At 45.8% G+C, this 26486-nt stretch overlaps 1 protein-coding gene across 2 annotated transcripts in view; it reads left to right on the forward strand.

Moving 5' to 3' along the window:
* LOC147018873 (uncharacterized) overlaps positions 1–26486 on the forward strand; it is a 405228-nt gene that overhangs the window by 10434 nt on the left and 368308 nt on the right. Inside the window, exon 2 of one of the 2 annotated variants that reach the window (XM_085898995.1) lies at positions 13211–13336. The exons of the other annotated variant lie outside the window; for it this stretch is intronic. Coding sequence (XP_085755121.1) covers positions 13211–13231 — 21 coding nt within the window. The 3' untranslated portion in view covers positions 13232–13336. Of the gene's footprint in view, positions 1–13210; positions 13337–26486 lie in introns of those variants that run through there. 2 annotated transcript variants of the gene reach the window in all.

Raw genomic sequence — 26486 nt, forward strand, 5'->3', positions numbered from 1 at the left:
TACCGTCATGTCCCCTATTAAACGTTCCAACATTGTCTGGATCGACATCGCGCCGGTTTCCGGAGCTGCAGGCTCCATTACGGGCGATGAAGCACGGTCCACGCTCGGAATGGGGGAGGTTCCAACCCTACCCCCGTCTCTCCCTTCTTCCCCCGACTCGCTGCCAGACACGTGGCCTTCCTCCTCAAACATCTGCACATCCGCCATGGTGCAGAAGTCCCGTTTGCCGCCAATTAATTTAAATTTGAAAAATCCCGCTAAAATTTTCCCGCGCTCGCGCGCTTTTCTGTAGTGATTTTGTATTCCAATTCGTGGCGAGATTTTAATCTTGGTATATTCTCCCGATACCAAATATAATTTAGAGGGGTTCGAACATCCAACACCCTGACACCAATGTGACGTCCACGGGACTTGAACAGTCCTGCCAACGTAGAATGAGCCAAAACGATGGAGGCGGTTTATTTATTTATAACCCAAACATGGCGGTTCTAATCGCTCTACCGCAAACGGGACGAGGAAGGTGGCACGAGTCACTTTTCACTGAGTTGATGATGTTTATTTGTTTTTATTATTAACCAGAAATAACAAGACTCAGCAAGAAGAGGGATCCGGGGTGATTCGACGGGATGGTGCGGGATCGGGCGTGGGGAAAACACAGACAATTCCAATGAATATACAGATCTCAAACCCTCTAAGGCGCCAAGTACACACACACATACACACACACACACACACACACACACACACACACACACACACACACACACACACACACATACACACACACAAAACGTAGCTACTTCTGGTGGTCAGGCTGGACCGTGGTGTGGACGCAACTGTCCCTGGATCAGCGTCGGACGAGCTGGCCTTGCTCTCGTCAGGGGGGGGGGGGCAGGAGAAACTGTGGTGCTGTCGACCTCCTGGTCCTGGCCCAAGTCCGCTCACAGCCGCCAGGGAACCAGTTCTGGCGCCAAATTGCGAGCAGGAGAGGGAGGCAGGTCCGCCTGCCGTTCTACCCCGTACTCCGAGTCAGCAGAACCCCAGAGCCAACCAAGGTGAGGCACGAGGCTCAGCAAGGCTCCAAGACACGATGAAGAACACGATCGAATCAGCACAACAACAAGTACGCTTCCCGCGCAACAGCCTCCACACCAAAAAAAACACGATCTTTTTGTCCCGATCTTCTTCCTCTTCCTTTTCGACCCCGAACAGAACCTTTTTATCCTCCCGTCCTCATCACTTCCAATCGAGCCGTTTTATTGGCCCACCGCCGTCGCCTTCGGCCAATCGTGATCACGGGGCAGAGCCATCCGCAGACCTGTCCTGTGACGTCACGGCCAGCCTCCAGGGACTACTAAAAGGGGTTTCCGCAGACACACTTACCCTATCCCATGTCCCTATCTAATTACGTGACAATTATCATTCTCCCCTTGAAGAAATGAACATTTACTAGACAACTTATCACCACTGCATTGCTACTTATTACATCGAGATCCTGGTAAACTCGAACAGCATGGCATACCTAATTAAACATCCTAATTACCCTTTGAATGCATACCCCCCCCCCTCAAACGTAACAATATATATATATATATATATATATATATATTTATATATATATATATATATATATATATATATATATATATATATATATATATATATATATATATATATATATATCCCTTACCTCACTTGTCTTTGTCTTTGTCTTCCTCAACCTGGAAAATGTCCACTTCGACCTTTAAACATGAAATACAACATTCCATCACAAGTATGCACAAAAATTTTTAAAAGTCTGATACACGTGCTGGACAAGACATGTCTCCACCTGACTGCGCAATTGTATTGGGACATGTCCACACCTGACTCATATTTTTCCGCATTTCACAGGATTGATGGTGTGCACAAAACCGAGTTTCTGTATCCATATAAACCAGAGTATCATTGTATCATTTGTGGTTCGAAATATATTGTTGTGGCCCTGGCGGTTAAGTTAATCCCCCCGATCCAATTGTCGTGGACGGGTGGTTAACATCGACCAGGCAGGATCGCCGAGCGGTTTCCCTTGGGGGCGAACAGCCGAGTCCCTTCAAGATTATAATGTGCGCGGGATGGGAGGCGGTGATGCACGAACCAGAGGCGTTCACCAGTACGGTTGCACAAGGGTTTATACTCGAACCCACGACAAATAGGCAACACAAGCAACGAAAATAAATATGGGGGTTTCATGAAAATAAATCAAATATCAACAATGGTAATAATTCAAAATGTAAAAATAAAAACGGAACGTGAGGTAAAACTAAATTTCAATTTGAGGCGCCTCCACACTGACTTGAATACAGACAAGGGGACACAATAAATAAAAGAAAAATCCTCCATTTCTCCCAGCACTTAGCTTCGGGTCCAGAAGTGATCTTTTAGAGCTTGACAATAGAACCGTGGTGTCCTGCACAGGAAACCGCACCCCAAATGGTGCTGAGCCGCTCTCTGGGTGAGAAACATACGTGATGTATTCGTGTGGCGGTATTCAGTGGCAGGGCTCAGAAACTGCTGTGCAGCTTCTTTTCACGAGCAAATAGGCCAACCCTTCCTCTCACCACAATCAGCCTCCTTCCTCCTCGACCATACGAGACGATTTCTGAGGCCCCATGATCAGACTACGAGGTACGCTCTTCTTACCTCTGAGAAACACACTTTAAGGTTCAGATGAACAGTCAATGGCTAACGTCTTGCTCCAGCACGTTCGCAAATTCACACAGCACGATCTTGAGAATCATGCATCCTTCTTCGTCGTGTCTCGGAGAGGAACTGTAATGCCCTTCTATTCCAACAGCCATTGCCTCAGTCACTTCTCTCTCAAACCTTCTGATGTTCATCAATCAATCATTAGCTTCGGGGCGTGGTCCGTTGGCACAAAGCCGAGAAGGCGGGGTTTTTGCCTGCTCGGAATGTGCGGCTCTGTTGTCGATTTAAGGACGTGGTTCCTGTTTATTGCCGGTTTTGAAAACGCAACATTGGAACAGGTCACAGGGGGCAATCACATGCTGGGAGAAATTGGCCTTCATCCTCACCTCATTAACACAGCACTGCATCCTGTGCAGTGACACAAAACAATTTAAGCTGAGACTTTTCCAACTTGAGTTACATCGAGATGTCTTCTGCTCGTCCATGGGCCATGCTGCACTATGCAATTCTAACTTTGCGATGAAATTCCTCCATTTACCCCCACAACCATAACAATATTAACAACCAAAGTTTTCTGGGTCTTTTTGGAACACCCTCCCTGTACAGTATACATGCACACACCGATATCTGCACTTTATTGGGAGGGGGAGGGGAGAGCGAGAGCGAGATAGAGAGAGGGACAGTGAGAAAAAAAAGAGAAAGGTAAGGCAAGGATGGGGGCTTTGCAAAGATAAATGTCATGCTTCATGACCACGAAACACACACACACACACACACGCACGCACGCACGCACACACACACACACACACACACACACACACACACACACACACACACACACACACACACACACACACACACACACACACACACACCTTTAAGCAGAATTATTGACCAGAGGAATTCAAGTGGAAAATTGTCAAAATTTAATTCGAAAATTTATCAAGCCACAGAGAACACAAAATGTCAATCAATGATTTTCACAGCTCGAGCGAGCATGGTGGAGAACTCGGAACACAAAGTAGATGAACGTTATTTTTTACATGGATCTATGTTGAAGTGACAAGTTTTATAATGAAAGCAGATCACAGAAAAAAGTGAAAAAAATGTTGCACAACATTTTCAGCGGGTGAGGCACCGCCCGAGGGCCAAACGCAGGCAGGTGGGGCCTTGAACTTTGTTCGTTGAGCGGTGTATTTTTGGTTATGTTTTTCAGAGGGACAGTGCAGGTCCTTTTGCTGCATCTCACGATACGTTGCAAACGAACAACCAAGTAACTTGGAGAGTGGTTTCCAAGCGGCTTAAGCACAAAAGCAAGCACCCCAAGAAGTCGGTTGATAAAGGCCCGGTCACACCTTGACGTTTTAGCTAGCGATGGCAACGTGTTAAAATGTATGTAAAACGCTGGCTTACGTTGAACTTTTGATGTTTTTTTTTTAAAGATTCGGACGTATTCATAGCGACTTGGTCTTATGTATAACGCATTGGTAACGGACACAGAACGTTTCGTTGTGTTATAGATAACTTATACCAACGAATGCTGAACCTGTTGTCGGCCTACACAACCGATGCCCAACGATAGTCTAACTTAGGCATAGCGCGTTGCACGCATGGCCGACGATGTCGTGACGTAGCCTATTAAAAGGCTGACGCACAACGATTCGAATCATAACTGCCGTAGAAATGGAAGTGACAACATCGCGGTCACACCTTGACGATCTTGCCAGCGTATGCCGACCTAAGAAAAATGTGTCTAAAACATTGGGGCACGTCAAATACAGTATGAGTAAGTTTGGTATACGTGAGTAGAACGCTAAAGTACGCCCTCTTACGTCGTAGTAAGTAGAGTACGCCAAGAAATTTTAAACATGTTCAAAAATTTTGGACGTACTCGGCGTATGACACACGTTCCGCATGCGATGGGGATAAGTTTTACACACGATATGTGGATGCTTACACACGTCCACAAACGCTACTTATAAGCTACTCATAAGTCGAAACACGTCGCGGTAATGTCTTTTTTACGCGAAACTTATTTCTAACTTATGTTTGACGTGCTTTGAACAAATTCTTTACGTAGTCCCAACACACATCGATGTATGTAGACGTATTCCAATGACGTCTTCCGGTCGACAAAAAAAAAAAAATGAACGTGTTTCTAGCTTACAACTGCCATATAAAGACGTGTTCCCAGCGGTTTTGGGAATTGGTATATAAAAATGGTGTTCATAAAAGGGGAACCCAACAGTGTTTTCGAGTCCTTTTTGAGTCGATGTCCATGTCAGCAGTAACAGTATCAGTATCAGTATCAGTATTAGTATTAGTATTAGTGGTAGTTTGTTCATTTTGACAGTAGTAGGTGAGTGTGAGGGGGAGGGTGTGGGTTATGATGGATCGTCCTTGCGTCCACGTGTCTATGGGTAGGAGACATCTTTTCACCATTGTTCGAAGTTCTTCGCGGCTAATTTTTTATGGGGCTTTTTCAACAATGAGCTATAGCTTGTTTTTACGATTTAGGTCTATTCATAACGGGTTGGACAAATGCACAATGAACTAATAATGTGCATAGAGCGCTTTGATTACTTATAGATACGATATACCAACGAATAATTATCGTGAAGCCGGCGTTCACAAACTATGCCCAACGATAGCCTAACTTATCCATATCGTGCAGCAGTTTTTCTTTGCCGGTGACGTAGGGTTTTCTATTCATAGGCTGCCACTCAGCGATTTAAATGGCTGCATCTCCACTATTAAAAGTAGACGCTTGCGCTCAACAATTGGATTTTTTTTACACTCAACGACTTTTAAACGGTACCACTCAGCTATTTTCATTGTTTACAATGAACGATTTAAATCGCTGTCACTCGCCTTTGTTTTTTGACGCTGGGGTTTTGAAATTTGAAGCGTTTCTTTTGAACGTGTTAAAACGCTCAAACTCGACTATTTTAAATAGACGCTGCCGATGGACAATTGGAATCATAGCCAAGCTAGACATCAAAGTGTGAACATCCTCGTCATGCCGAAGAAAAGTTTGAAGAATGCTGCAAATAAGTGTCCTGGCCGTGGCCGTGGACGCTGACGCAAGGACGATCCATTATACCGACGTCTTTCAGCCTATGAGTAACTTAAAAGTAACGTCTGTCGATGTGTGGCAACGATCGCGTAACGTGCTAACAACACGTTAATCATAGGTTAGAAATAAGTTTCGGGTACGCTAAACATTACCTCGGCGTGTCTCAACTTATGATTAACTTACAAGTAGCATGTGTTGACGTCTATCAACGATCGCGGACCGTGCATACAACTTGTGGCCAGCGTAGCGGAACGTGTGAGTCATACGCCGGCATACGTCGTGAAATTTCAAGCATGAAAAAATTTGAGGACAACCAAAAAGTACAACGTTTAAAGCCAGCATACAACGACGTATGGCAGTGTTTTTCAGCGTGCTCTCAATGTTATCAAAACTTACCCATAACGTATTCAACGTGTGCCAGCGTTTTAGAAAAAAAATTCAAAAATCAGCATACGTTGGCTAAAACGTCAAGGTGTGACCGGGCCTTAAGGAACAGCTGGCTTGACAAGTGATTGCAGCCGATTGGTAATGGGACACACAAAAACAAAAAGATCGCCAATTTCTTAATTTTTTAAAATTTCATTCCAGATTTGACATATATTTAATCCGCAAGATCCAATCCTCAAATATGAAATCACATCTTGATTGTATCCTTTAATTAGTCCGTGACAATACACCATGGAAAATGACATCATATTATGCGTGAAATCGCTCCAACCTCCAAATATGAAAACGAGAACAGCAACAAGAGCGATTTACACAGCGATCATTCGGAGCTATGAAGATCAGACATTTGATGAGATGAATGAGGAAAGTGAAAAAAAAAACAACATTTGAGCACTTTCTCGTTTGAGACGGTCACCAGCCACCAAAATTGGCCGTTCCCAGTGACGTGAAAAATTTCAGTTCACGTATCAATTTAAATTATTTCATGGACTTCAAAAAGGTCAATTGTGCTGCACTCTTTCACTCAGATCCAAAGCTTTGAGCTACTCATCCTGCTCGCCGTGAAATGGTGGTGCAACATCTGGTGGTGGAGATTCAATTAGTCTTCAAAGAGGGCAAAATATTCTGCTTGCAAAATAAAATTTGATATCAACATTATTCATGTGGCTGTTCTCCTTTCACTAGTACAAAGTGAATGTTGATCTTTTCAAATGCAGTGTGTGCGGGAAGGGGCCGCCATAAACGGGAGACACACGAAGGCACGGAAAACACCACGATTCACAATCTAGATAACAGACCAGCAGGCATTTTTACCCGTCACTTCGCTGACACATTTATTCAAGAGACAGGTACTTCACATTCCACTTGATTCTCCCCATCATTAAACCCAGTGTTGGCTTATTGGTCAAGGTGGCTAGATTAAGACCTTGGGGTCCTGAGTTTGAGTCGCTGTCGTGCTGTTGAAACACCACGAGGAAATGACACTGGTGACTCAGCCTGTCATCCTTCCGAGGTTGGCATGAGTACGAGCTTACTCGTAACAGAGGCACTGCATCAGCAGCACAGTCCCAAGAATCTGAATTATTTATTTTATTAATCTATAAAAATCGACGTTTCCGCAAAGTTTGCGGCCTCACTGCGCCTCACCCGGCCCTCTCGGCGACCCTCGGCCGTTACGTTTGTCTAAACCGGAGACGGATCTTTAACCTCCACGATTCGGAGGGAACCACAGGGCTTCCAGGACGTCTCCAGAACCAGACAAACCAGGTACCCCGATGGAATGTCGTACTTCGGCGAAGATCGGTGCGGTTTCAACCACGGAGCGCGGTTCACCCAGAACCCTCAACGTGCCTGTGGGTATCCTCACGTAGACCGTAGAAGGATCTCGGATCTCTGTAATTTCGGGCTATCCTTGTCTGTCTGCGGGGACGCTACTGGCCTCCACGTACTCGTTATTACATCGACATGTCGAAGACCTCTTTTGGCCCTTTTCGAACTTGCTGAAAATGTAAAAAGCAAACACGACGGAACCTCGAATGGGGTCCACGGTCCCTCGCGTGCTTCGTCCCACGACCCCACATTCGTGCACACGTACATCATTCGTGTGAGTTTATTCCCTCCATTTTTTCCCCGTGTCCACAAATCACCCAAATCACACCCCGAACATAACCTGGTGTGTGTGTCCGTGTCCCTGTGTGTCTCTGTATCTGTGTTTGTGGGTCTGTGTCTGTGTGGTGTCTGTGTCCATGTCCGTGTGGTGTCCGTGTCCTTGCTGGACCCCCCTGATCCTGTGACCACAGCAAGTGTTACAAGGTACACAATCAATGTGTGAGTAAGTACACGACCTGTCCGTGTGTCCGTGTCCGTGTGGTGTCCGAACTGGACGCCCCAGATCCTGTGAACACAGCAGGTGTTACAAGGTACACAATCAATGTGTGAGTAAGAACACTCTGAAAACGAGAGAAGAACCTTCAGAGTGTAGGCTTTATTCCATTTGATTGGAGCCGCTTCTACGGGCACACCAGGAAATACAGACGCAGCAAGGAGTACATAAGCAGTAAGGTACACACGTGCAACTAATCACCGCAAAATAAATCAGTATTATATATCAATCAGTATTCTCACCATTCAATGAGCACCAAGTGAATCGCCGACATAAAACGACAATGCCCCTGGGACAATCCCCCCGACCGAGCCGAACCTTAGCTTTATCTATTCCGTGCTCGAGCCGGGCAACATGTGATCACACGTCACGACCTTCAATTCACCACATTCTCCCCGTCTTTAAAATATAACTAGAGGCCCAGCTAACGCACCATGATTACTTCAGCGCTACAGGAGTATACATTTCAAGCAACGTGAACTATTTAAACTACAGAAGCATACATGCCAAGCAGTGAGGATTATTTTGAGTTGTAGGAGCATGGTAATGAGCATCGATATATTATGTAACGAGCATATAGGAGCATGAGCATCGAGGATGCCGATAATCCCCTTTACAGATTGAGTCGGCGAGGGGGTATTATTCGTCGACCTCTCCGGGAGTAGATGGCGGTTTCACTTGAGGAAGGCTTCCGATCCTCTTGGTGAGCCTCGACTCGTGCCGGAGATGACTCCCCGATCGCTCTCGAGTGGAACGCGGTAGCTCCGTCGTCACCCTTCTCGGGTGGAGTCCCTGGGGGGGAACACCTGGGGAGGGGATGTCAGAGGGAGGTGTGCCAGATGGTGGTGTACCTGCGGGAGGAGTACCTGAGGGAGCCAAATGGCGAACCAACACAGTGATCTCCCTGCCATCCGGGAGCCTGACATGAGCATACTCTGGATTAGTATCGATGAGTTCGACCTCTTCCACCATGGGTTCATACTTGCTTTGTCGTACCGGGCGTTTCATGAACACTGTTCCGGGATGGGTTAGCCAGTTGGGCACCGATTGGCCGTCAACATAACGTCGTTGGTGAGTAAACATTCGTTCGTGAGGAGTTGCATTGGTGGACGTGCAGAGCAAAGAGCGTATGGAATTCAGAGCGTCGGGAAGGGTAACCTCCCACCGCTCGGGGCCCAGTCCTCTTGATTTCAACGCCAGAGTTACGGCTTTCCAAATGATTCCGTTATATCGTTCCACCTGCCCATTACCCTGTGGGTTGTAACCCGTCGTTCGACTAGTTGCTATGCCGTGCTCTAATAGGAACTGTTTTAGCCCGGCCGACATGAAACACGGCCCTCTGTCTGAATGTATGTACGAAGGTCTCCCAAACATAGCGAAGAGGTCAGACAGACATTTCACGACAGTGCCCGAGGTCATATCCGAGCACGGAAATGCGAAAGGGAACCTTGAATATTCATCAACAACAGTGAATATGTATCTGTTGTCTGTCTCGGTCGGCAGGGGCCCTTTGAAGTCGATATTTAGTCTCTCGAAGGGGGAAGTGGCCTTGATCAATCTGCCAGAAGCCGCACCATAGAATCTGGGTTTTAGTTCAGCACAAACAGGGCATGAAGCATTCATTTGTTTAATATCTTCAATAGAATAGAGAAAGTTCTGTCTGCGCACGAAATGTGCCATTCTGGTTACCCCCGGGTGGCACAGAGACACATGGAGGTCTTGCAAAGCCCGACTGATTGTCGCCGAACTGTAGACCCGAGAGAAGGTATCTGCAGCAGGGTTTTCCCTCCCGGGCAGGTAGACTATGTCGTAACTATAGCAAGCTAGGTCTATCCGCCATCTCATTTTTTCATTCTTAATTTTCCCGTTATTTTTCCCATCAAACATGAATGCCACGGATCGTTGGTCCGTAACGAGCGTGAAGTGGTTTCCCAGTAAATAATGTCTCCATTTACGCAGCGCTTCGACGATGGCGTACGCCTCCTTCTCTATTGCCGAGTGTCTCTGCTCGCTTCCAGAAAGAGTTCTCGAGAAGAACGCGACCGGCCGCCCAGACTGATTAAGCGTACCAGCTATCGCGTGATCAGAAGCATCTGTTTCCACCACGAAGGGCACCGAGCTATCGATCGATAATACCACGGAATTACTGATATCGTCTTTGAGGTTGTGGAAAGCTGTTACAACAGCGGCATCTGGTGGGAAGTTTTTGCAATGCACTAGGGGATGTATTTTCTCGGAGTATTGGGAAATCCATCTTGCATAGTAAGCGAACATGCCGATCACCCGGCGCATTGTCTGCAGGTCCTGAGGTGGGGGTAGCTCACGAAGTGGGCGCAATCGCTCAGGATCAGGCTTAATCGTGCCGTCGGCTATCGTGTAGCCGAGAAGGTCAATTGACCTTGCCGAGAATACGCATTTCTCGTAGTTGAGAGTCAGATTATATTTTCTAGCAATGCTCAAGAATCTGTCCAGATTCATGTCATGTTCCCCCTGATCCCTACCGCACACTGTGACATTGTCCACGTAAACAAAAGTGTCTTTGAGGTTTTCATCTGAGATGATGTCGTCCATAACCCGTTGGAAGCAAGCTACTCCATTCGTAACGCCGAATGGAATCCTCCTGAATTGGAAGAGGCGCCTACCTGCCTGGAATGCGGTGTAAGGTTTGTCTTCCTCTCGGATGGGAATTTGATGATAGGCGCTTCGCAAATCGATGGTGCTGAATACCTTATAATTGGCCACGCGTTCGACCATCTCGTCTATGCGCGGCAGGGGGTAGGCGTCGAGTTGGGTGAAGCGATTGACCGTTTGGGAATAATCGACAACCATTCGTTTCTTATGGTTCTGGCTGCTGGTCACCAACACCTGTGCGCGCCATGGCGAATCGCTCGGTTCTATAATTCCTTCTTCCAGTAATCGCTTGGTTTCTGAAGTAATGAAGTTCATATCAGCAGTGGTATATCGCCACGATTTGATCGCTATCGGTTTGCAGACCGGCGACAAGTTAGCGAACAGCTGGGGGGACGTTACCTCTGCGGTGGTCAAAGCATTTAAAATTAGACGAGGTTTGCTTCCTCCAAAGGGTATTTCGACGCTCGTGTGCTGCTGGAGGACATTATGACCCAGTATTACGTCTGCGCATAAATCACGAAGCACCAGTACCCTTACATCCCGATGCGTGTACCCTTTTACGTCCAATTCAACATTGCAGTACCTCGTACGCGGGACTGTAGTGATGTGGCGGCCATGCATACCGTATTGTCTGTCGGGTGGATTTTCCATTTCCTGCCCTTCACTAGCGAGCTGTTGACGAAACTTTCAGAGCTTCCGGTATCAATCAGAGCCTCAGCCATATGCCCGTTAATTCGTACGTTGATGATAGCCTTGGATAGATTCCCCGGGGAGGCTGCAGTTAGTTTCTTTTGCGAGTAGAGAGCCGCAGAAGTGGGTTTATTTCTCCTTAGAGTAGATTTACATACCCTGGCATAATGCCCTTTCTTGTCACAATTCATGCATGTGGCATCTCTGGTGGGGCATTTGTGGCGGAGGTGTCTTTTGTACCCACAAAAGAAGCATTTACCAACCGGAGCAGTTGCTGAGGAGTTTGACGTGGTCTGGGTATCCGGCTCCTCGGGTTTTTCTCCATCCCCTGTGTCAGGCTGTGTCTGTGTCTGTGGGGTTCCTCGAGTTTCCAGCGTAGCGGCGTTCATTAGCAGCATCGGTGTCCCAAATGACTCAGATTGCTGCTGAGCCGTATCCATCACTCGAGCCTGATCGACTACCTTTTCAAGAGTGGGTTGTGCTTTCTCTAGTAAGCGTTGCCGTATGTGGGCTGATCTAAGTCCTTGGATAAATGCCTCCCGGGTCGCTTCATTTCGGTGTTCCTCGGCGTTTACGGCCCGGAAGCTGCCGTCTTTTCCCAGCTGTTTCAGAGCTTGCAGGAACTGATCGATTGTCTCCCCGGCTGCTTGCTTGCGTGTGTTGAGAAGATGTCGTATGTATACCTCGTTCTTGCGCTTCACGTAGAGCGCCTGCAGCACGTCGATCGCTGCTTCGTAGGTGTCACACTCCAAGAAGAGCCTGTATACGCCGGGCGAGACATGATTCACGAGGGCGGCCAATTTGTCAGCTCCCTCTTCGATGATGGTCAGATAGTGTGAGAAGGAATGGAACCAATGCGACCATTTCATTTCTGAGTCAGTCGCGTTTGGGTCTGCGTCGAACCTCTCTGGTTTGTAGATCTTGTCCATCGTTGGTTGAGAGAGCCGAGAAAACCAAATGGAATAAATTGAAATGAAGACGAGAGAAGAACCTTTACTTCAGAGTGTAGGCTTTATTCCATTTGATTGGAGCCACTTCTACGGGCACACCAGGAAATACAGACGCAGTAAGGAGTACATAAGCAGCAAGGTATACACGCGCAACTAATCACCGCAAAATAAATCAGTATTATATATAAATCAGTATTCTCACCATTCAATGAGCACCAAGTGAATCGCCGACATAAAACGACAATGCCCCTGGGACAATCCCCCTGACCGAGCCGAACCTCAGCTTTATCTCTTCTGTGCTCGAGCCGGGCAACATGTGATCACACGTCACGACCTTCAATTCACCACACACTCCATGTCCGTGTGTGCGTGTCCATGTCTCCATGTCCGTGTGTGTGTGTGTGTCCGTGTCCGTGTGTGCGTGTCCATGTGCATGTGTGTCCGTGTGTGTGTGTGCGCGTGTCCATGTCTCCATGTCCGTGTGTCCATGTCCGTGTGTGTGTGTGTGTGTGCGTCCGTGTCGGTGTCGGTGTTGTTGTGATAATAAAGTGCCATACTGTAATTGGCGGCAACGGTAATTGGGTGGATGTGGCAGCACTGTATATGAAGGTCAATGGCTGGTGTTGACACGTATACCACGTACTCCATGGAAAGTCATGCTGGAACAGTAATGGTATGTTATATACTATATTAGGAATAATGTACTCTGAGGAATGTAATTGGGATTAGAGTATGGAGTTTAACTTCGTTATTATGTGATGCGTATGTGGTATTTTCCTTCAGTATTATGTGTACAAGTTATTGTATTTTGTTATTCTTACCCTATGTATATTTATGTTGTTGTAGATATGCGTATGGGTTTTGTGAGAATAAAGCCGATCGAAAAGGTTTATTGTTGATTACTACAACAATAATTTATTCTCACAAAACTTACCTGGTTGGATTGGACCAGAAGAGCGCCGAGGCCTACACTGGAATGGAGCGTTTGCTGAGACCAGAGAGGCTGGATTCGGATCCCAGTTCACCCACGGCGGCACAACAATGGAAACACTGGTTGAAGACGTTCGAAAACTTCCTGGGAGCTCTACCACAGGATAATCTGGATAAGATGAGTCTGCTTACAAATTCTGTCTCACCAAGACTATACGAAACTATATCAGAGTGTACCATTTATGATGAGGCTATCCGTACTTTACAGTCACAGTACGTAAAGCCCACTAATGAAGTGTTTGCACGCCATCGTCTTGCAACTCGCCGTCAGCAGGTCGGAGAGTCCTTAGATGAATACCTTCTGACTCTGAAAACGTTAAGTAAAGAGTGTAACTTTGGGGCTGTAACAGCAACTCAACATTGCGAAGAATCCATCAGGGATGCCTTCATTAGCGGCCTGCAGTCACCACTGATCAGACAACGTCTATTAGAGAATAAGACTTTAGATTTAGCTACCATGTTTGATCAGGCTACATCTCTAGATTCAGCCCAAAGAAATTCAGAATCTTATTGTGTTATTCAACCCTCCCGTTCATTGGGTGCTGCCTCATCCAATCAGAATACCGGTGAAGTGGAACCCACAACTGTAATGGCTGCTACGGGAGTTAAATGTTTCTTTTGTGGTTTTTTAAAACACCCACATGTAAAATGTCCGGCACGAGAGGCTGTGTGTCATAAGTGCCAGAAAAAGGGTCATTTTGCTAAGGTGTGCCGTAGTACTTCATCAGTAGCTACTGGTGCTTGTGCAACTTCCTCTGATCAGGCAACGCTAGCGGATGTGTCTTCTGCCGCTGCCCCATAGGTGTTATCAAAGGTGGTTGTGAGGGTCACGCTCGATGGAGTGGAATTGGATGGCCTTATTGATAGTGGTAGTTCAGAAAGCTTTATCCACCCCAACCTCGTTAAGTGCCATTCCTTAAGTGTACATCACACCCAAGGCAATGTTTCCATGGTATCCACTTCCTTCACCGCTCAGACATCAGGGTTCTGTCGAGTCAATATCAAAGTAAACGGTCGGTGCTACCAAGATGTGCATCTGTCCATACTCCCTCAGCTGTGTTCAGATATAGTTTTGGGCCAGGATTTTCAGGGACTGCATGATAGTATTACACTGACATATGGAGGTAGTTTGCCTCCTTTTGTTATCTGTGGACTCAGTACACTGTGTGTTGACCCTCCAGAACTGTTTGCCAACTTGACAGCTGATTGTTATCCTGTTGCTGCTCGATCACGCCAGTACTCTCCCGATGATCGTAAATTCATTGAAAAGGAAATTCAAAGGATGTTGAAGGAAGGTATTATAGAGCCCAGTAACTCCTCTTGGCGTGCACAGGTTGTTGTCGTTAAGAACGAAACTCACAAGAAACGCTTAGCCGTGGACTATTCAGAAACTATCAACAAATTTACACTTCTTGACGGGTATCCTCTGCCTCGTATAGATGACACTGTTAACAAGATTGCTCAATACCGTGTTTTTAGTACAATTGACCTCCGTAGTGCGTATCATCAAATCCCCATCAGAAATGAAGATAAGCCATACACCGCGTTTGAGGCCTGTGGACGCCTTTATCAGTTTGCTCGGGTTCCCTTTGGCGTCACCAACGGAGTGGCTTGCTTCCAACGTATCGTGGATTCATTCATCCAAGAAGAAGAACTGGTTGGAACATTTGCTTACTTAGACAACATTACTATTTGTGGCATGACTCAGGAAGAGCATGATGCTAATCTCACGAAATTTCTTGAGGCTGTGAAGAGAAAGAATATAACTTACAATGAAGACAAATGCATCTTTTCAACTAACAGGCTCAGTATTCTCGGATATGTGGTGGAAGGAGGGGAAATGCGCCCGGATCCTGAACGACTCCGGCCCTTGCAGGACTTGCCTGTGCCTCGGGACATGAAATCGCTCCGACGCATCCTTGGCTTCTTTGCCTATTATTCACAGTGGATATATGACTACTCAAGCAAGATCCGCCCACTGTGTGCCATTACTACATTTCCCATGACAAGGGAAGCAGAAGCGGCTTTCCATCTACTGAAGCAAGATATTGAAGGTTCAGTGGTGAGGGCGATTGACGAATCCGTACCCTTCGAAGTTGAGACCGATGCTTCGGATGTAGCAATTGCTGCAGTCCTCACCCAGGCAGGACGTCCGGTAGCCTTATTTTCCCGAACCCTTCAGGGACCCGAATGTCGTCATGCTTCCATTGAGAAGGAGGCCCAGCCTATTATTGAAACAGTTCGCCACTGGAGACAGTATTTGACAGGCAGACATTTTACTATAAAGACAGATCAACGATCAGTGAGCTATATGTTTGATAAGCAGCATAAAAATAAGATAAAGAATGATAAGTTCATGCGTTGGAGGATGGAATTATCTTGCTATGATTTTGACATTGTGTATCGTCCTGGTCGAGAAAACATTCCCTCTGATACATTCTCCAGGTCTTTTTGTGGGATGGCATGCCACGATCGACATTCACAGTTTAACCTCCACGAAGCCTTGTGCCACCCAGGGGTTACCCGCTTATACCATTTTCTGAAATCTAAGAATATGCCATACTCTGTGGAGGATGTCCGGCAGGTTGTTGGATCTTGTAGAATATGCGCAGAATGCAAGCCCAAGTTTCACCAACCAGATAAGACTCGACTCATAAAAGCTACTCAGCCATTTGAGCGTCTCAATATAGATTTCAAGGGGCCTCTTCCGAGTACAGATAAGAATCAGTATTTTCTTAACATTGTGGACGAATATTCACGGTTTCCTTTTGTATTTCCTTGTGCCGACATGACCACTTCCACGGTTATCAAGTGCCTCTGTCAGCTGTTCGCTATTTTCGGAATGCCGGCTTAAATTCATTCGGACTGGGGACCCTCCTTCATGAGCAAGGAATTACAAGACTTCCTTGCCAGTAGGGGGATCACTGGTAGCAGAACTACTAGCTATAATCCTCAAGGGAATGGCCAAGTGGAGAGGTTCAATGGTACCATTTGGAAGGCAATCACAACGGCTCTAAAATCCCGTAATCTACCCATCAAATGCTGGCAGACTGTTCTGCCTGATGCTCTCCACTCAATTCGTTCACTGTTGTCCACAGCAACCAATGCTACCCCTCATGAAAGACTTCTGAACTATTCTCGTCGTTCTTCCTCGGGAGCCTCGGTGCCTACTTGGCTCTGCAATCCTGGGCCAGTCCTGCTGAAGCGTCACGTACGCACGAATAAAACTGATCCCCTTGTGGATGAAGTCGACCTCCTCCAAGCAGGACCCCACTATGCCCATATTCGCTACCCAGATGGCAGGGAAACTACGGTCTCTGTTAGACACTTAGCCCCAATTGGAACCCCATCCAAGAGTGAACCCCAAATTCTACCTCAGGCTTCTGAAGAAAATGTAATTCCCCAGGGTAGTCCCCAAGACGCACCCTGCTCAGAGGGGGGTGATCTCGTTCCTGATATGGTTCCTGCAACTCCACAGCAATCAGATGCTGTGGATAACCCTCCAGTGCCAAGAAGATCCGGTCGCACCATTCGTCCTCCTATTAGACTAGATTTATAGAGATAGACATCTCGGAAGGGGGTGAATGTTGTGATAATAAAGTGCCGTACTGTGATTGGCGGCAACGGTAATTGGGCGGATGTGGCAGCACTGTGTATGGGGGTCGGTGGCTAGTGATGACACGTATACCACGTACTCCATGGAAAGTCATGCTGGAACAGTAATGGTATGTTATATACTATATTAGGAATAATGTACTCTGAGGAATGTAATTGGGATTAGAGTATGGAGTTTAACTTCGTTATTATGTGATGCGTATGTGGTATTTGCCTTCAGTATTATGTGTACAAGTTATTGTATTTTGTTATTCTTACCCTATGTATATTTATGTTGTTGTAGATATGCATATGGGTTTTGTGAGAATAAAGCCGATCGAAAAGGTCTATTGTTGATTACTACAACAGGTTTGTCCATGTCCGTGTGTGTGTGTGTGTGTCCGTGTCTGTGCTGGACGCCCCTGATCCTGTGAGCACAACAGGTGTTACAAGGTACACAATCAATGTGTGAGTAAGAACATGCCGTGTCCGTGTGCGTGTGTCCGTGTGTGTGTTTGTGTGTCCATGTCCGTGTGTGTCCATGTCCGTGTCTGTCCGTGTGTGTGTTTGTGTGTCCGTGTCTGTGTCCGTGTGTGTGTCCGTGTGTGTGTGTGTTTGTGTGTCCGTGTTTGTGTGGCCGTGTCCGTGTCCGTGTGTGTGTGTCCGTGTGTGTGTCCGTGTGTGTGTGTTTGTGTGTCCGTGTTTGTGTGGCCGTGTCCGTGTCCGTGTGTGTGTTTGTGTGTCCGTGTCCGTGTGTGTGTGTCCGTGTGTGTGTATGTGCTTGTGTGTCCGTGTTTGTGTGGCCGTGTCCGTGTCCGTGTGTGTGTTTGTGTGTGTGTGTGTCCATGTCCGTGTGTCTGTCCGTGTGTGTGTGTTTGTGTGTCCGTGTCCGTGTGTGTGTTTGTGTGTCCGTGTGTGTGTGTCAGTGTGTGTTTGTGTCCGTGTGTGTGTCCGTGTCCGTGTGTGTTTGTGTCCGTGTGTGTGTGTGTGTGTGTGTTTGTGTGTCACTGTCCGTGTGTCCATGTCCGTGTGTCTGTCCGTGTGTGTGTTTGTGTGTCCGTGTCCGTATGTGTGTGTCCGTGTCCGTGTGTGTGTGTGTGTGTGTTTGTGTGTCAATGTCCGTGTGTCCGTGTCCGTGTTTGTGTGTCCGTGTGTGTGTGTGTGTGTGTGTGTGTGTTTGTGTGTCCGTGTGTGTGTGTGTTTGTGTGTCCGTGTGTGTGTGTGTGAGTGTTCTCATAACATTAAAAAATAAACATGAGAAAAAAACAACACAAAAACAACGAAACGTGATTGCAGAAGTACATATACAGGAGCAGGTAAATTATACGCACTGGCCGCATTTTAATGCACTGTGAATGGGAGTGGTAGAATGGCCGCTCCATGTGTGTGCGATAACTTCAGTTATTTACATTACGTTAATTTTCCAAGAGTGATCCAGACGTTCCAGAGGTTGGTGGTTGTGAACAGAGGCGACATATATTGTTTTCCCCGTGGTGATTCGTCGTCTTCTGCCTCTGAGTCCCAGATGTTCAATTTCTCCATTGAAGTCTGGTTTTGATTTTTCACGAGAAGTTTATTTGCTGATGTGCAGCTCCCCCTGCAGGTTTATTCTTGTATTCGTATGAAGCACATGCACCCTGATCTTCAAAACAATGTGTATGTTGGAGGCATTCATTCATTGTTCGTTAATTTATGAAGTTATATATTCTTTTTCTCTATCCTTATAATGATCGCATTCCATCAAACTTCTAGCTTTTCCCATCTTGGAAATACCTTTCGAGAGCAAAGTATACTCCATATGGACGAGATAATGTCTGGATGTGATCCTGAGTGTCGAGATTGTGATGAAGGCTTCACTGGACAGCGTGTGCCCAATGCCTGAAATGTGGTCCTGTGTCCCACCCCTTCCCCAAGGGTCATTTCCTTGATGCATGTGGTCACATCGTCAGACCAATTACAATTCCAAAGGGTTCCTCGTGTCCATTGCTACTCAGATCAAGGAGTGAAACCTTACGGAGAACCTATGGTAGATGGCTCTACATCATATAAGTAAATAAATTTCCTCTTATTTTGACTCTCACTTTTCTGTGTCCTCGAGGGTGCAGATGTTTGAAATTAATTGCCTTACGGGTGGTGGTCTGTGATACTTGCCTGTGGAGCACTCATGTCTCAACCGGGTTGGATAATTCACTTTCTTTTTCCTGACTTATTGGTTGCATTTGTTTATTTGTCATTCCTTGTATTCTAACTTGATTTTTTGCTCCTCTATGTTTTGGTGAGGACCCTGTAAGATCATGTAAGATCATGCATTTTAGTTTTCCTACATATTTTACATGCGCATCACCTTTGATGTCGACCTGTGTGTTTTTTAACTGTATTATGTCTGAATAGACCGAAAGGACGGTGCAGAGTCTATTCCCAACGCAGATATAAACTGTCGAAGGTGTACTTTGCATGTAGGGCAGTGCATCACAGAGTCTACGACTACTATTACTACCACGACTACTTCTCGATTAACAGTCCCATGTATTCACATATTCGTGTGCGGTGGGTACGTCTTTGACTCGTGTGTTTCACGAACTGGCTGGTTAGGCCTGACATTCAACTGAAGGGGGCATGGATTTGTAATTACCTCGTGCCCACGAAGTGAAAAGTGGGGTTAAGCAATTGGTTCATATCCATCCACAGGTCTGTGTCTCATAAGTGTATGATTGAGGAAGAACTTATTTAAATTGAATGTGATATTTTGAACATGAATCGGAACATACAGAGGAAAACGCCTTTTGTTTACCATACCTTGGCTCTGAATTTGTCCCGACTGCACATGTGCAGAGAGGAGTGAGATATTTTTACTCTGTCTGTCCAACTGGCAGTCAAGCAAAATTGAAAATCATTCCAAACAGGAAACTTACTGTTTTTAAGGATGTTATAGATGACACATACAACGGGCACGAAGAACTATTGTAATGTTTCAGAGATAGGTTGGTGAAATAGACAATGGGGAAAACGGTGGTAAAACCTGGAATTTATTAAATTTTTTTTGCCTTTAAACCTCTTTAAACCTTTATTTAAATTGAATTACTGTAGAACACACATCTCCTTCATAATACTTCAAAGAATCATGCAATATATCGATATATATATATATATATATATATATATATATATATATATATATATATATATATATATATATATATATATATATATATATATATAAATATATAGCATTATAGGGTGTGGCAAGTGTGTTGTGGTGAATAAGAGGCTGCCATAATGGCTCTGTACTGATCAACAAAGCCTCCATCTCCTAAATTGTGACAACGTCATATTACAGTGGATAAACGTGGTTAGTGTATACGACTGCTTCGGAATATCAAAATGCTATCCAGACACTACGATCCAGCATCATTGTCCAGAGATGGTTGGCTTCCATGCTACCTTTGAGTCCTACTCTGTTCGATTTTGCTTTTGGTGTTCCTTATCTAATTAGGGTACCATTAGCCTTAAGGGGCTGTCACACCTTAACGATTTAGCCAACGTATGCCAACGTAGGAAAAATTTGTCTAAAACGCTGGCACACGTCGAATACGTTATGGGTAAGTTTTGTATACGTTAAGAGCACGCTGGCATACGTCGTAGTACGCTGGCATACGTCGTAGTATGCCGAGCTCGTCGACAAATTTTCCATGCTTATAATTTTTCGACGTATGCCAGCGTATGACTCACACGTTCCACATACGCTGGCCATAAGTTGTAGGCACGTTACGCAATCGTTGACACACATCGACACACGTTACTTGTAAGTTACTCATAAGTCGAAACACGTCGAGGTAATGTGTAGTGTCAGTGTTCCAGACTCCATGGTTTTTTTTTTTGTTTTTTTTGTTTTTTTTTTCTTCGGCATGACGGTGATGTTGACACTTCGATTTCTCGTGCGGTTATAATATAATTTAATTAATAGGCTGCCGCTCAATGATTTAAATCATAACCGTACTAGAAATGGAAGTGTCAACATCACCGTCATGCCGAAGAAAAAAAAACAAAAAAAAAACACATGGAGTCTGGAACACTGACGGGTTCCTCCTGTGTGAACCCCATTTTTATATACCAATTCCCCTAAACACTGCCAATACGCCATTATACGGTAGCTGTAAGTTAGGAACACGTTCAGTAAGTTCTGTGGTCGTCCGGAAGACGTCAAATACGTCAATATGTGTTGGAGATACGTTACACAAAGGTTCAAAGCACGTTACTCAAAGGTTCAAAGCACGTTACTCATAGGTTAGAAATAACTTTTGGGTACGCTAAACATTACCTCGACGTGTTTTGACTTATGAGTAACTTACAAGTAACGTGTGTCGACGTGTGTCAACGATCGCGTAACGTGCCTACAACTTATGGCCAGCGTATGTGGAACGTGTGAGTCATACGCTGGCATACGTCGACAAATTTTCAACATGCTGAAAATTTGTCGACGTACTCTGCGTACTACGATGTATGCCAGCGTGCTTCAGCATGCTCTTAACGTATACAAAACTTACCCATAACGTATTCGACGTGTTCCAGCGTATTCGGAAAATTTTTCATACGTCAGCATACGCTGGCTAAAACGTCAAGGTGTGACAGCGACTTGACACTTGGATGTCGAGTGCGGTTATGATTTGAATCGGCGAGCCGCAGCCTTTTAATAGGCTATGCCACCTGATCGTCGGCGATATGCTGCCGCACGCTATGCATAAGTTAGACTATCGTTGGGCATAGGTTGTGAACGCCGACAACACGCTCAGCATTCGTTGATATAAGTTATCCATATGTTATTGAAACGTTCTGTGTACATTACTAATACGTTATGCATACGTCCAACTCGTTATGAATACGTCCAAAACTGGAAAAAAACATCAATAGTTCAGCGTACGCCAGTGTTTTACATACATTTTGATACCTTGCCATATGCTGGCTAAAACGTCAAGGTGTGACAGTGCCTTTACAGGCTGTGATACCCCATTGCTTCTGTTCTGTTTCTTTTTATTGTTATTCATCCCATTTTGGACTTCTTTTTTTTTTTGCTTGATTATTTCTTTAACATTTCCCTTTTTTCTCAGCAACTGCTTTTCCACATGTAATTTGGAGGGTAGTAGTAACCCTCCATGGAGAATATTTCAATGGCAATTATGATGTCATGGTTCAAGTGGTATGGAAGCCATCTTCGATTAAATGAAAAAATAAAATTATATCTCTGAAACCAATGATTAGAAAAATTTGCAACTTAACACATCACATCAATATCCATCCATCCATTGGGACCACACTCTGTGCAGAGCATTTGTGCTGCCTAAGCGGTCTCCTTTGCTATTGGGCACAATCCTGGACAGGTCACCCCACTCCAACATTATCCGATCGAAGTGAAATTTGGCAAATATCATCCACCACCACTGCTGCCTGCACTGTGAAAATGATTATGTCATGGGTCATGTGGTGTGGCAGCCATATTGGATAGAAAAACAAACATTATCCAATCAAGACAAAACTTCACACACATGATCCTCAACCCAATCATGGGAAGAGTGCAAATTTTCAATGCCATCGGTCACGTGGTTTGGCAGCCATGTTCGTTTAAAAACCGACACTTTCAAACCCGTTTTCTCCAACAGCTTTAACGCATCAGTATGAATCGCATCTCATTACATGGAGCGAGGGCAGTGTATGACAACTGCAAGGTTTTGAATCGATCGCTACAGCGGTTTCCGAAATATAATTATTTATTTATTTTCTGTGAAACCAATGTGACTGCCAAACCACGTGACTGATGGCATCATTGCTAAATAAAATATCTACAGCAAGGGAAGAGGATCATAACTACAAAGTCCAGTATTGATAGGTTATTCGGTTTCAGAGAAATAATTATTTTGTTATACCCAAAAAATCACATCTTATGTATTGCATTGAGCTGGTCGTGTATGTGTGGGTGGGGTATAAGCGCCACCCATTCTGCAGCTGACGCCTTCCTTCTTCTTGGCAAACGTCACAATCACCGCATTTTAGGTAGGCTACGCCTTTCCCTACAGATTGCGGCTTCGGTTGGTAATTTTCGGTAATTTTCATTTTATGCAGAGGAAAGAAAATCGTGGTCTTTCGTAAAAAAAAAAAAAAACTTTTATTAATAGGAAAAATTAGTTAATGTCTTCTCTGGGTAAAGAGTACGTTGTTGTTGATCAGGTGTCAATCAAATCAGGGGCGGGATGGTACCCGGCCATAACTGCTCGCAGTTCTAAAGCATAGTGCTTCCAGTTGAATTTTAAATTGGTGTTGAAGGTGGTTTGATTTGTTGTTTCTGGTTGGAGGTTTTTCCAGTCTCTTATGGTATAAGGTATGCCTTGGTGCAACACTGCAGAGGCACAAAGCGGTTCATGTTTCCTTTCCTGGAGCAGACTGCTTGGTTGAGCTGTGGTGGTATATCAATGGCAACTTCATGGTGTACTTGCCTTGTAGAACAGTATGATGCTGCTTGGCCGTCGTCGACGCTGCAATGAAGGCCACTCCAAGGAGTTCCACATTGGCGTAATGCTGGATGTTCTGGCATTGTCATTCGAGACAAACTGTGCTGCATGTCTTTGTACAGTTTTTTATTTATTATTATTTTATTTTGTTCTTTTTTTGTGGTCTGCATTGTTGAGGCTCATATAAGAGCTAACACAACATATAACAAGAGAGGTGGGAGAGGGAAGCACAAAACGGTAGGGAACAGAGACATTATGAGGAGATCTGTGGAGGATGGGGGCGAGGTACATGGGGTAAACAAGATGGACACTACAGGGATTTTCAGGAAGGAAAGCAGAGAATTTGAAGGAGGTGGATATGGGGTGGACTAACGGGGGTAGAAAAGATCGAGGTTTTGGATGGGGGAAGATAAGAGTTGGCGGTGAACAGCTGTTTTGAAGAACTGGAGGGAAGAATGGGATTGAAGATTGTTTGAGAATTTGTTCCAAAGGTGGGAAAAAGATAAATGATAAAGTGAAGGTGAACAGTGATTCTGCATTTCGTCAGTTTCACCAGAAGGGGGTTGCTGGCGAACCTTGAACGCCTTGCAAAAATATAGCGGGGGGCGGGGGGCAGAGCAAGGGTGGGGGTGGGCAATGCCCAAGAGGAGACGGTAGAAAACAGAAAGACCATTAACCTGCCTGCGGTGAGAGACCCAAAGACTCGGCTTATTTGCGGGAGATACTAATGATCCTAAAAGCCCTGGTTTACATAATGTGAAGCTAATCTACGTGTGAGGTAGGAACGCCGACGCTGAGGGGAGAGCAGTACTCCATAAGGCTGTGGATGAGAGCTTTATATGTGGTTTGGAGCTTAGGTGTACCAAGGAAGGAATGTACATGACAGAGGATGCCCAGTTGGTGACTGGCTTTGGAGGCCAGCTTGGAAATGTGGCTTTCCCAGGAAAGATCATGGCAGATAGTGAGACCCAGAAGGCTTAAAGATCGAGGATTTGGATGAGGGACGATAAGAGGTGGTGGTGAACAGCTGTTTTGAAGGCCTGGAGGGAAGAATGGGATTGAACAGAGTGAGGGGGTTTATTCCAAAGGTGGGGAAAAAGAGTAATGAAAGTGTGAAGGTGAGCAGTGATTCGTGATTTTGGTAGTTTCACCAGAAAGGGGTTGTTGGAAGACTTTGAGCGCCCTGCGTAAATATGGTGGGGACAAATCGCAGACAGAGCAGGGGGGGGGGCAAGAATGGATAGGAGACGGTAGAAGACAGAAAGACAACCGACCTGCCTGCGGTGAGAGTGAGAAGCCCAAAGTCTCAGCCTCATCGAGGGAAATACCAATGATCCAAAATGCCTTGGTTTCCACAACATGAAGTCGAGAAAGGTGAGAGGCAGGAGCACTGAAATGAGAGCGAGAGATGAACCTTCAGAGTTTAGGCTTTATTCCATTTGATTGGAGCCGCTTCTGTGGGCACACCAGGAAATACAGGTTCAGCTAGGAGTACATAAGCAGTAACGTATACATGTGCGGTTAACCATTGCAGACTAAATCCGCGTAAGCACGGAGTTCGATATAATCTCCATTCTCACCAGTCAATGAGCACCTTCAGTTAACGAGCATCAAGTGGACAGCCGATGTCAATAGCAATGCCCCGGGGACAATCACTCGTGCCGCAGAGAGACATCCCCTTATACGCGAGACGCACAACATGTGATCCCGCGTCATGTCCCTCGATTCACGTTAATTCACCACATTCTCCCCACCTTTAAAATGTAACTAGGGGCCCATCTTACACACCATGATTGCTTTAGCACTATAGGAGTATACATTTCAAGCAACGCGGACTAATAGATCTACAGAAGCATACATGCCAAGCAGTGATTATTTTGAGTTGTAGGAGCATGGAAATGAGCATCGATATATGATATAATGGGCATATAGGAGCATGAGCAGCGAGAATGCCGATAATCCCCTTTACAGATTGAGTCATCGTGGGGGGCCTTATTCGTCGACCTCTCCGGGAGTAAACGGCAGTTTCACTTGAGGGAGACTCCCGATCCTCTTGGTGAGCCTCGACTTGTGCCGGGATGACTCCTCGATCGCTTCCTCGGGTGGAACGCGGCAGCCCCGTCGCCTGGCGGAGTTCCTGGGGGGGAAATGTCAGAAGGAGGAGTGCCAGAAGGTGGTGTACCGGCGGGAGGAGTACCTGAGGGAGCCAGATGGCGAACCGACACAGTGGTCTCCCTGCCATCCGGGAGCCTGACATGAGCATACTCTGGATTAGTGTCAATGAGTTCGACCCCCTCCACCAGGGGTTCATACTTGCTTTGTCGTACCGGGCGTTTCATGAACACTGTACCGGGGTGGGTCAGCCAGTTGGGCACCGTTTGACCATCAACATAACGTCGTTGGTGAGTAAACATACGTTTGTGAGGAGTGGCATTGGTGGACGTGCAGAGCAAAGAGCGTATGGAATTCAGAGCGTCAGGAAGAGTAACCTCCCATCGCTCGGGGCCCAGTCCTCTCGATTTCAGCGCCAGAGTTACGGCTTTCCAAATTACTCCATTATACCGTTCCACCTGCCCGTTTCCCTGTGGGTTGTAACCCGTCGTTCGACTAGTTGCTATGCCGTGCTCTAATAGGAATTGTTTTAGCCCGGCCGACATGAAACACGGCCCCTCTGTCTGGAATGTATGTACGAAGGTCTCCCAAACATAGCGAAGAGGTCAGAGAGACATTTTACGACAGTGCCCGAGGTCATATCCGAGCACGGAAACGCGAAAGGGAACCTTGAATATTCATCAACAACGGTGAATATGTATCTGTTGTCTGTTTCGGTCGGTAGGGGCCCTTTGAAGTCGATGTTTAGTCTCTCGAAGGGGAAGTGGCCTTGATCAGTCTGCCAGAAGCCGCGCCATAGAATCTGGGTTTTAGTTCAGCACAAACAGGGCATGAAGCATTCATTTGTTTAATATCTTCAACAGAATAGGGAAGATTTTGTCTGCGTACGAAATGTGCCATCCTGGTTACCCCTGGGTGGCACAGAG

Source organism: Eptatretus burgeri, chromosome 10, assembly GCF_056783735.1.
Source record: "Eptatretus burgeri isolate ZD-2024b chromosome 10, Ebu_testis_v1, whole genome shotgun sequence".
Lineage (NCBI taxonomy): Eukaryota > Metazoa > Chordata > Myxini > Myxiniformes > Myxinidae > Eptatretus > Eptatretus burgeri.